Genomic DNA, 12,064 nt, shown 5'->3' with positions numbered 1-12,064 from the left:
AACAACTCGTTCATGGAATTGGCCGGAACATACCAATGCAGAAGGACCCTCCTGAAAATAGCATTTTGAGATTCAGTGAGGCTTTACCTAGATACACAAGTGGCACTTTTTATTGGCTCGGTTTACAATTGCATTAGCTCCACGACATCTTGGAGACTCCCATGCATTTAGACATTGTTTGAAACACAACGCACGTTGTGTTCTGTATCGTGGTACCTGCTAGGAAAGTCTCGGATGAAGCCAAATTACTTGTCCAGATGCTCTGTCGCGAGGTTGGCATGGACCCTGGTACAAGGACTAGGATGTGGGGCCCAATTTGTTACGTAGGCTTTCGCCACCAATATTACGTGTCCCGATTGATTTTTGGGCTCGATAACATCATCCGTAATCTGATTTCTGGCGACTGCCTGATGATGCGGGTTGTTAACCACCGACGGAACGTCGTGCCCAATTGTTAAACGTGTGTGGATCGTTCTCCCGGACGCACTGGCAGTAGCTGCCGAAGCAGTCAAAAATTGGCGTGTTCATTCACATGGCAACTTCATGAATTGGCTGTGTAGGGTGGCGGAGGGTGTACGACACGCATTTCCGCTCACGGCGAACTGACCCAAAAATCAAATGCTCTCGCATAGCCCGGCGCCCTCCGGGTGCCCCGTCCGGCCCACGGGCCGTGGTGCAGTCGCACCGCCTGCACGCCCGGCAGCCACTCCACCGTCAGCGATGCCTTCTTCTGCGGCGGTGGCGGTGTGCATTGGTGTCCCCGGCATGCCTGAGTCAGGCGTGTCCCGCACTCTCTCGTTGCCCCGATTGACACGCGTCCATGCGGCTCACCTTTTAAGTCTGCGAGCAAGCGCTCCGTCTGCGAGTGTCGTTCTGTCCCGCCGTGTAGTTGAAACGAACAAAGCGTGTACCTCTGCATTTTGCAGATCAAAAAGTGCAAGCGCACTCGGCTTTCAACTTATCCTTGGTAATGAACGGGGGAAGTGATGGATGACCTGGAAAAAACGACAACAATTTGGAAGAATGCTAAATATTTTCGAATTACTCCGGCGCAGGATTTCGCGGTTGTGCTGCGGTGCGGTTCCCCGATGCGCACGCGGGTTGTTTCCGCGTGTCGTTCGTCACGATGTCCGACGTTCCGCCCTACGTCCTGGGAGCTTCGTCTCCGATCCTATTCTGTGTGAATAAGACGATATTATTATTACTATGATACTCTTTAAGATGCTTGAATTAAAACCTTTTTTGAAAGCTTCAGCCCTTAAGCACCACTTAATTTCCCATCCACCAAACACACTTGTTTTTGTAGAGTACTGACACATGCGATTTTCTCGCACGTGGGAATAACATCCATCACGATGATAACCCAGCAGCATTCCTTCAACAGGCCTGACTTGCTGATGAGACCCAGAATGTTGAAACCGGTTTCCCAATTTGCTTGCTTAAACAAATTATTTGTGCTGATGTAATTCTCGAAAGCCATCGGGCAGATTGCAAAAAAAAAAAATTGTTATATGCCGGAGACAAAGAATGGAGTGTTGCCTATGTGTGCTTTTACCCATGACGATGATTGGTAAAACCGGAAAAAAAATCCACTTTTTTTGTGTGACCGAGAAAAACAGCAAGGTCAGCGTATCAAATTTCGTGGGAGAGGCAGACAGCTTGTTAACACATGGCCACCATCGTTAACACGGAGAGTTGAAGGCCGCCTCAAGTTTAAAAAACAAAGGGCGTTGCGCCCATGTTTGCCCAGAAATCGCGCTCCGTTGGCCGCACCTGCTCCCCCACGAGTCCGCCGCATAATTTACGAACGGCGGGGAACATGCAGCCACCCCTCGCCACGAGGCTGGGAACGTTTAGAAGAGGGGGGAGGGGGGGGCCCCCTCCCCACCATTTCCCCCACCCCACCACCACCTCGCCTCTCTCGAATCCAAGGCCCATCGCGAGACAAACTCCCACCACTCTGCCCTGCCGACCCTGGCCTCCATGGCCGGCTCAGCGAGAAATGTGGAGTGCCCTGTCCCTCGCCACCCCCCACCCCCATCCCCCCGCCCCCACCTGTCGGTCCTTCAGAGGGAATGTTCACCACGTGACGTCGGCACGTTACCATACGTCACGTGGATGGGGGAGCGGTGACGCGGTTGAGCGGCGGCGAGCGTTTGCCGCTCGGCACAGAGATTCGCGGTTCGAGCCCAGCCGGCCACCCTGGTTAATAAAAAAAAAAAACGAAACTATTTAATTTCTTATTTTACCAGGTAAGACCCAGTGACCTGGCTGCAAGTGCTAGCTCAGCGAAGTGGCTTATCACGTGGAAATCTATGGCAGCCAAATACTCTAAAACGCATCTTTCTAAATGTGGTAGGGAAAAACCGGAGGACTCGGGGAACTTGCAAGGATTCAGCTCACGCCATGTCCAGCAAGGTGTCTTTATCAGATGACCCACAGACATCTTGCCGGTCGTACGGCTTGTAACACACCAAGCTTCAGCACTCCTCCTCAAGAACTTACCCTCCCCCTCCTCTCTTATACCCCTGGTCCACATTCCTTGCCAGTCACTCATTCTCCAGGGCTTTGTCTCAGATTATGATTAACTGGCCAAGCATATTTGAGTTGCCTACTTAATCCCTGCCCAGGGCTTTGCCACAGTGGCGAGACGTTAACTACCTCTCCTGGTATACATGGAGGTTGTGGGTTCGATTCCGACCCTGACACCTGTACATTCGCAGTTTGCATGTTCTCTCTGTGGTCGCATGGATTTTTCTCCGGGTCCTCCGGTTTTCCCTCCGCATTTCTTAACTAGCAGTTTCGAGTATTTGGCGGCTATACATTTTCACATGATAAGCCACTTAATTGGGCAATCATTTGTGGCCAGGTCGCTCCTGAAAAAGAGCTATATAGCTCAGTCGGCCTTACCTGGCACAAAAAAAAAAGTTTCCTTTGCCCCAGGTTATGATTATCTGGCCAGGCGCCGTTCAAATCTCCGACATAACGATCACGGTGCTTGTGGTTTGCGCGCGTGCGTGCGTGCGTGTGTTGCTCTCGCTGCCCAACGGCCCCCGGCTCCAGGGTGCGTCGGATCGACGCCTGGGCCTCCCTGCTCTGGCTCCTCCTGCTGCTCATCCACATCGCCGAACGATACGCGCCGCTGACCGCCGCCGCCACCGCCGCCGCCGCCAGCAACGCTCCCTCCGATTGGCTGTCCCGCCTGCGCCTGCCCGCCACCTGCCTGTGCGCCGCCGTGGGATTGGCCGCCGCCGTGGCGACCAGGCGGCCAGCAGCGTCCTCGCGTGGGCCCAAGCCGCGAAGGTCAGATGCGTGAGCGGGAGAGACGGGCGGGAAGTGAGGGTGAGGTGAAGGGACCCCCGCCGCTCACCAGAGCTGTGTTCCGAGTGCTTTCATGAGTTTTTGTTGAGGTTTGCCTTGCAGTAGAAGCTGGATGTTACACGCGCCACCCTTGGGTTGCTTGCGAGTGAGGCCAGGGCCGCGGTGTGTGCTGATAAGGATGAGAATTTTGCAGTCGATACCACATTGGGAAGTGGGTTAAAATTGAGTTACAAGATTTGAGGATACGACGACAACAACAACAGAGTGAATTTTGATTTAAAGCTTTCGTGACTGCAGGGATTCATCTTCTTGGTTCTTTCGGTAAAGTCACGTAGAATGGAAATAATTAAATAATAAAAGTACAACCTAATGAGACATTCAGACTCTTGTCTACTCGACAGACCTGCTCTCCACCTGAGGACGGCTGCTTGCGTTGTGGCCGAAACGTCGTGAGAATCATTTTATTATGTTTTATTTTAATTCTTTTATTATTTCCTTTCTACGTGACTTTACCGAAAGAACCAAGATGAAGGATGAGAATTACACCTCAACACGTTTCGTCGTCGATAACACGATGGCCTTAAAAAGAAAAGTAGTTCGGCCAATGGCCCTCCTTCTGCACAGTACTTAGAGAGGCCTTAGAAGGTCGTGTTATGCACTCTCAAGGCAGTGCTGTTCATGCATTCGTTGAGGTTTCTCTGTTCACGGTGCTTGAGCACCACTGCCGATGAAGTATCACCAAGCAATTTGTTTAATTTGTGAGGATGAAAATTTGCTGTGCATCTCAAAGCACCTTTCATCACATCTTGTCCCACCCATTGCTTTGCCCTGTGCAAGTCTAGCCAGTGGGCTTATATCCAAAGTGTGCCTGTATCAGAAGTTATACCCATCGCCATTCCCTCCCCCCCCTCCACCGGTATAATGTAAGGATGTGTTGCTTATATCAGAGTTGTGCTTGTATATCAGGTGTGCCTATATCCAGCTTCTACTGTATTGCCGTTTCTAGAAAGTGTCCATGAGATTTCACCCCACTCCCTCCCCATGCCCCCTCTCACACAAAGACTTCATTTGTCTCCAACGTGTTTCTCTTCATTTTACCAAAACCGTTCCCAACTCTCGTTTAAGAATAATTTACGAATTGGACAGCCTAAATCACGGTGAAAATAATCTGTGTGACGTTTCTTGGTTTGGCCTAGGTTAAAGGTCACACAGGTTCTTGCCGTAAGCCATCATCACTACCTCAGGTGCCTGGTTTCTCCTGGCCAGAGTAAGCCCTCGCACTCGACTCTGTTCGACCAAAACGATTCACGTAAGCGCCACAACCAAGCGTAAATAAAACACGGACAAGTGAAGTTCATGATCGTGCGCTACATCATTATCAGTGTTACGTCTAGTGCGCACGCGCACAAACTGCAGAAAGCTAACATTTCAGGCTCTGGCCCTTTATCCCCTCTAAAGGTCCATTGCCTGAAACGCGAGCTCACTGTGCGTTCACTTTGTTTACGAATCACGTGCCAGTGTTCGTGTCGGCGGTCAGTGGCGTGCTTGGATGCCGAGTGCGCAGGCCATGCAGTTGAACCGGAGATGGGGGGGGGGGCCCGTTGGGCCAGAATCACCCAGGCGCCGAGGCCTACAAAGAGAGACGTGGAGGTGCGGAGGGCGATTTAGAACGAGGGGGACCCCATTTCATTCCTTGCGCCAGGGCCAATGCCAACCAAGCTAGGCAACCGGCTCTGGCGACGAGATGGACGGCGCGTACGTAGTCCCCCTGAGGTTTTGCGTGCAGTTTAAACCGTTAACCCTTCCGAGATGGCTGCAAGTTGTAGGGGTGGGTGTCCCGTTCGCCGCTGAATCTCGCAGCGTTCATTTTATTTCGAGAGGCATAGCGCCCAAATCTTGACTTAAAGCTTTTGTGACTGCAGGAATTCATATTCTTTGGGTCTTTCGGTGAAGACACGTAGATAGGTTCAAAGAAAATAACAAAAAACCAGGCAACACAAGCGGTCGTCTTCAGGAACGTCGTAGTTTTTTGTTATGTTCTTTGAACCTATCTATGTGACATTACCAAAAGACCCAAAAAATAGGCATAGCGCCCGTTTTTAAAGAAATTGTACTCACCGCAGAGAACTGTCGCGACCCGACCACACTCTGATAGCTGGTGCCAAACTGTGCCATGCACCCTCCCGCATGGCCTTGTGGGAGCCTCGGCGTGCTGATATAAAGTTTACTTGAGATTTTCTTTCGGATCCGTTCCGAAGAAAATGTTTTAATAAGTTTATCGATTCAACAGTCAATTGTTTTTACATTGAAGAGAATGTTGCAGATATTAGTGGTTATGTTTGATTGAATGGTTGAAATATTTACATGACAGATACACATTTAACTATCATCATCATCATGATGAAACCATGCTCGATCCACTGCTGGATGTTTGCCTGCCGAAGCCGTCGCCACCTCTCTCGATGCCGCGATCCAACGCTCCATTCAGCACGTGGACGGGAACCGATCTCATCGGTCCATCTCTTCGCTTGAAGCCCTCTCGGGGATCACGCATTCCAGATGCAAGTTGAGAAAAAAAATATTGTCGCGCACGGGATTCGATGCGTGCATCGTGAGCTTTAAGAGGTTGCCGAGTGGCTCGGAGGTTTGAGTGCTGAGAGCCGGTACCGCTGAGATCCTGGGGTTTGAATCCTTGAATGGGCTGTGTTCTTCAAAGTGTAAGTTAGTCGATGATCTCCGCCCAGTCGCCAATAACTGCACGTAAAAAGGCGCCGTGCTAAATTTGGCTTTGCATTTGCTGTGGCTGCATCAATGATATGGGTTGACCGCATCTGTCATGCGAAAAAACAATCTCACAGCAGAGTGCGTTGAAAAGTGCGCCCCCACTCTCAATGCCAGAGGCCAGTTGTAGTTTTTTTTACAGCAAAAGCCCTCTTATAAATCTTTTTCACTGGCCGATCGCTGGCACATGGGGGGGGGGGGGGGGGCCTGCCTTGCTTTGCGAGATTTCTGAAATAAAACAATCGATGCAAATTCAACTTACTTGATACAACGACGGCGCATCGAGTAGCTATGCCCCAATACAGCACGCCCCTCATCGAGCACACAGTATCCCCATCTAAGATGACGGTTATTAAGCGATTATTACAACAACAAAAAATTAATCTGGTTACCGGGATGAAAAATCAGACACTAACGTGTGTGCGCTTGATGTGTCGTTTTTGGTTTGAGCCACGATATTAATTTTTTTCAAAAAGTGTATTATCGGCTGCGTGTTGAGATCATATTGGTGTTTGGGAGTGAGCGGTGTAACCGGATTTTTATTTTTTATTTCCTCTCGCCGACCTCCTTGCCTTGTTTCGTGCCACGTCGCTCCGAGCTTGTATCTCTGCATGCGTGTGCTGTGCTGCTGGCCTGATGTATCCACCTTTGTTGCTTGTCGTGCCTAAGTACAAACTTGGAACTTTGAAAGTGTCTATCTTTTTTTTCGACTCGGTTTTTCCTCCTCTTTCTATTTCTCCACCCTCCCCTTCATTGTCACTCAATTCATCCTTTGTTTTTCGTTGGCACACGACCAAATCGCCCGGGATGCCCCCCCCACCGCCCCCGATCTCATCAGATCTCACCAAGCTAAGCAAGCTTGAGCCTGGCTAGCGCTAGGGCCTGTGTCCGCCCCGCGCAAGCGTGGTAGGCGTTGTGGGCAGTACGAGGGTGGCGCAGCGCAATCGATTGCTTGTTCATGTGCACTCCCATCCTCCGCGAGCCACACTGACCAGCGTGGTGAAGTACGGTCAAAAAACTATCCTTCACGCCCAGCAAGGCATGCCGAGGGCCCTCATCCGGCAGCGGAGTGACGAGAACGGGGCTGTAGACGTTCAACGTAACGTGGGACTCCTCTCGCGTCCTAGACAGAAGTGGTGGGTGTAGTTGTTTTACAGATGGGGGGGCCGCGGGAGGGAGGGGGGCAGTGAGTTGATTTTTTGAGGGCTCGAGCCCAGGACTAGAGCAGGGAGGCAAGGAAGTCGGCAGCACTGATGGGGGGAATGGAGTTCGAAACTATGGAGAGGAGGGGAGTGGGTGGGCAGTAGAGGAGAATCAGAATATGTATCTACACTGGAGGAATCCGATGAGATATGAAGCTCTTTTTGCACAGATTTCCAGTAGGTGCGTGGATCAGCACGTTATAACAGCAATGCAAAGACACAATGGGAGCGCAAAGCGTAGTCAAGGTAAACAATCACTTGAACAATCTCTAGAAATAAAGCCAAACAATTTGTTTTCTCGTACCAGGTGAGGCCCACTGAGCTATTAGCTTATTTTTAAGAAGCGACCTGGCCACAAATTATAGCTCAACGAAGTGGCTTATCGCGTGGACATTTACATGCGGCGAAATGATCTGTATGATCTTAGGAGAAGCGAGCTACCTCCCAAATTGTTGTTGAATCATTGAAACCTTTGAAATTTACTTCTGGAACTGAGTGTGTGGGACGGCAAGTGGGCAACATGCAAAACCACGCGAACAATAGAGATGAGTAGAATTCCCTCGATGGGAACTCGGGAGACAAAGGCGGCCGGGCGTGGTGCTTGCCACCCACACCCCCTCTTGTCCCGTGTCGGCCTTCATACGAGCTCGCTTGCTAGCAGCATTTCACAAGTAGCACTAGTCGCATTCCTGCATTTCCCATAAATATGCTAAATTCCTCTTGATATGCAGATTCTTTTGTCAAGGCGCATTTTCCCCCCCCCTTCCAACCCAGCTTAAATAGACACTCCAAGCATGGTGGCGTTTCATTTAGACGCTGTCGCCTCGACAGACCTGGTCTTCACCTGAGGACGGCTGCTTGTGTTGTGGCCGAAACGTCGTGAGAATTATTTTATTATGTTTTATTTTTATTATTTTATTACTTCCCTTCTACGTGACTTTACCGAAAGAACCAAGAAGTTGCTAACAGCACTTGTCACAATGGCCTGTGCAGGCTATAACGGGGGTGGATCTTTGTTTATGTGCGTGTCTGTCAAAAAAGGAAAATGTGTTTGTTTCATTTTTGCGTTCGTCACGCGTTGACAGCAGTTGTGGCTTCGCTGCCTGGAGGCGTTTTTCACGATGTCATCAGACAGTGATGGACAAGGGTGTGCCTACCTGCTGTACACCTGGGGACACGCTCCACTCGGCTTCAGAGCGAGCTTGTGCTCATTGCCGGAAGATGCGTAAAAAGAGCTCGTACTAACAAGAATAATTATATGTGTGTATGTAAGTTGAACCTTTTCCGCAAACATACGTAACCAAGCCGTGATAATCGGAGGTACGTGGGAAGGACAACAAACTAAACACAAAAAGCAGTTCTAAAGAAATTAGTTTTAAAATAATTACCTTCTCGTAAGGTAAGGCGCAACCCTGCAATGTCCTACTCTCACCATTGCTCACGGAAAGGCCTCCGTGAGAGGGAGTGCCAGACAGTTCCAATGGAAGGCGCATTGTTTTATTATTCTATACGCTTGGCCAGACATCTCGACAACAACAACAACAACAATAATATTGTTGTCTCTTTTCGGTGAGGGTCCCGCTACTATTGAGATGTTTGGCCATTTATACTTATGAGAGTTTGGCTTCGTGTGGGAGGAAAAACCCGGTGCCTGAAGAAAACACACCCTGTTGTATGTGATGGTGATCACTCTTGAAGCTTTGCACAGATCGATCTTGCTATCTCATAGCCCAAGGCCTACAACAACACCTCTGGTTATTCCCAGACAAGTCTCCCATCCGAATACTAACCAGGCTCATAACTGCTGAGCCTTAGCCTTGATTGTAGTGGCATCAGTTCCATGTAGGAGAAAAAATAAGACAAGCGGTTAAAATTGAGTAACTACCCAGAAATCGTAACAATTTTTTTAAACAAGTAACTGTATTGAATGAAGTATTAAAACATTTTCACGTCACACTTTTGCCTCCTGTTCACAGCCTTGAACCAGTGGTGGAAATTCCACGTTCCTGTGACGGGAGCAAGTCTATTTTTACACAGGACAAAGCAATTTTGCCGGTTAAGCTCGTTTCAAAAATGGCGTTTTAGCTTCGTGAATAAAAAAATCGGAACAAAAAAAAGATTGACGGTGAGAGAAAATTAACATTTCCTGAAATACCAAGAGTTACTCGGGCCAACAACGGTGAGATGTTCTGTTTGCGCACTTAACTCCACAACGGGTCTCTTTTGCCAACCGAAATGCACGCACAGTGAAAACCCTGAGGGGGGAGCTCATATCGGCCCTATCTTTGTTTTTCTCCCTTTTATAAAATAACAGAGGCACGTTAACTCGTCTTTTTTACCCCCCCCCCCCCTCTTGCCCAGAGCATGCAGGGGAGTGATACACGCTGCACGAAGTCCTTGAGGGATAATATATAAGTAAATAACGGCGCGCGCTTTGGAAAGGATCGGTGTAAAGAAAGAAAAAAACGCTGAGATAATGGTCGCCCCTGCGAATGTGACGTGCAAGCGTGCGGAGACAAACCTAAATTCACTCTAATTATTTTTTGGTTAACAATAATATGTTAATCAAACAAGACGTGTAATGCACAAGGGAAGTTGACCAGCTTGTTGGCCTCATTTGCGACCGGCAGGTGTGACGAAACTGCCTTGTTCTCACTCAGAACAAGCCTGCCCATAGTGCGTTGTGCCTGAGACATTCTATAAATGAACTTTGAATACCGACGAGTTTATTTACTCGTACGCTTTGGTCATCCAAGCGTCTGTCTGTTATTCGGCAGCTACTATTAGTATAAATCATCATATGCCAATTAAAAATCTGTCGTCAGAATTATACTGTTTTGAAATGTAGTTCTCATTAAACTGCATGGTGTGTAAACAAGCCCAATCTGCACTCTTATCATCAACTCTCTCTCTCTGGACTCTCGATTGATATCCTTTGAAAAAGGGCCATTGTTCAAAACGTCACCTGCTTATCTATTATTTTATTTGAAGGCCACAGTGTTTATTGACGAACGTCTTTGAGTTGTTTTATTCTTAAGTGGAGTTTGCCAGCGAGTTGGCTTCGCGTACCACCGACAGGCTTAACGTTACGTAGGTAAAAAATTTCAATTAATAAAAGTAAAATAGAAATAAAATAAAAATCACGACGTTTCGGAGGCAACACAAGCTTCCGTCTTCAGGTGGAAAGTAAAATAGAAATAAAATAAAAATCACGACGTTTCGGAGGCAACACAAGCTTCCGTCTTCAGGTGGAAGCTTGTGTTGCCTCCGAAATGTCGTGATTTTTATTTTATTTTACTTTTATTAATGTTAATTTTTTACCTACGTGACTTTACCGAAAAAACCTAAGAATATGAATCCTTGCAGTCACGAAAGCTTCAAATCTAGAATTAGGCTTAACGTTCCCAGTACGCAGTGACAGGTGACGTCTCGCGGGCAATGAACGGGCGGACGGCCGCTCCCGGCCTGTACGATGAGCCGGAAGGCGCGCGGTTTTTTCGCGGTGCAGTCCCCCGCGGCCCTTCTCCTGCGACCAAGCGGTCGTGTTTTCACCGCCGAGAGCGAGCGATGCTGCCGGTGCCAGGCGAGAGCCGGTCCTGCCGGAATCCTCACCGAGCTACGGACGAGGCCTCGGCCTGCGTGACAGCCGAGCGGTTTTCGCGGGCAGTGCGAGTGAGCGCACGTGCGGAATGTCGAGGGTATTCTGCGTTGTACCAATATGGCGGGAACGACTAAAAAAATAAATGTCGAATTGTGACTCTGAATCGTGACATGTCATCCAATCGCATTCCTGCGGTGGGCTTCGAGTAAATGAATAGGATGGCCACTGGTCGACCTTTATTTTACCGGGTGACAACCAGTTGAGAGTTGAAGTCTCCTTGTCAGTGGTGACCCGGGTCAATGGCTGACAGCCGTTTACAGTGCAATACAGGTCTAACGTGCAAGGCTGAAACAACAAGAGGATGGGCAATCGCAGAGCAAAGTGAAACGTAAGTCAAAACAACTCAGGAAACCCTTTAGCAATGGGGGAAACGTTCGTCTTCATCAAGTGTCGTCATCCCCCTAACGGAGAGTTCCAGTGCACGTCCAGTGCTATCCGCCTTTTGCGATTCTCGTGTGGTGTCCAGTCCAGCTGCCCACAGCGTCCCACCGGCTGATTCCTTATCTTCGTCTTCCTCTCCTCCCTTCGATGTTTCCTTACATGACCACCCCCCTCATTGTTTCTGCAGCCTGGACCTCTAACGATGTGTCCCCGCGTGTATCCATTCTCGTGTTTTAGGGTTATGGTCTTCCGGCCTGTGGAAACGTTAATGCAAAGGAAGGTCTTGACTTAAAGTTTTCGGAATTCATATTCTTTGGGTCTTTTGGTAAAGCCACGTAGATTGAAAAAGTTAATAATAACAATATCACGACGTTTCGATCGCAACAGAAGCAATCGGCATCTTCTTCTCACCTGATGACGATTGCTTGTGTTGCGATCGAAACGTCGTGATGACGACGACGACGGAAGGAAGGCGTCAGCAGGGAGCGAAGCTGCACGTCACAGCGTCTGTTTCCACAGGGGGCGGCAGCGGAGAGAGGCGGGGGGGAAGCGGGAGGGATTCAGCGCGATCGTAGACACGCATAAGTCGTAGGATTTACGGGGAAGCTTGAGCTGAGTTAGATGCACAAAAATATCGTCTCGATTTAAAGCTTTCGTGACTGCAGGGATTCATCTTCTTGGTTCTTTCGGTAAAGTCACATAGAATGGAAATAATAAA

The 12,064-nt window shown here is 49.0% G+C and overlaps 1 protein-coding gene across 1 annotated transcript in view; it reads left to right on the top strand.

The window, feature by feature from the left end:
- Nucleotides 1–12,064, top strand: part of TMEM201 (transmembrane protein 201) — a 132,517-nt gene that overhangs the window by 31,435 nt on the left and 89,018 nt on the right. The window contains 1 exon segment of the mRNA XM_061566022.1: nucleotides 3,064–3,303. Coding sequence (XP_061422006.1) covers nucleotides 3,064–3,303 — 240 coding nt within the window.

This window comes from Lethenteron reissneri, chromosome 36 (assembly GCF_015708825.2).
Source record: "Lethenteron reissneri isolate LAM-NWPU_2019-01 chromosome 36, ASM1570882v1, whole genome shotgun sequence".
NCBI lineage: Eukaryota > Metazoa > Chordata > Hyperoartia > Petromyzontiformes > Petromyzontidae > Lethenteron > Lethenteron reissneri.
Note: the sequence above shows the minus strand (reverse complement) of the source record. Positions and strands in the feature narration are given on the sequence as shown.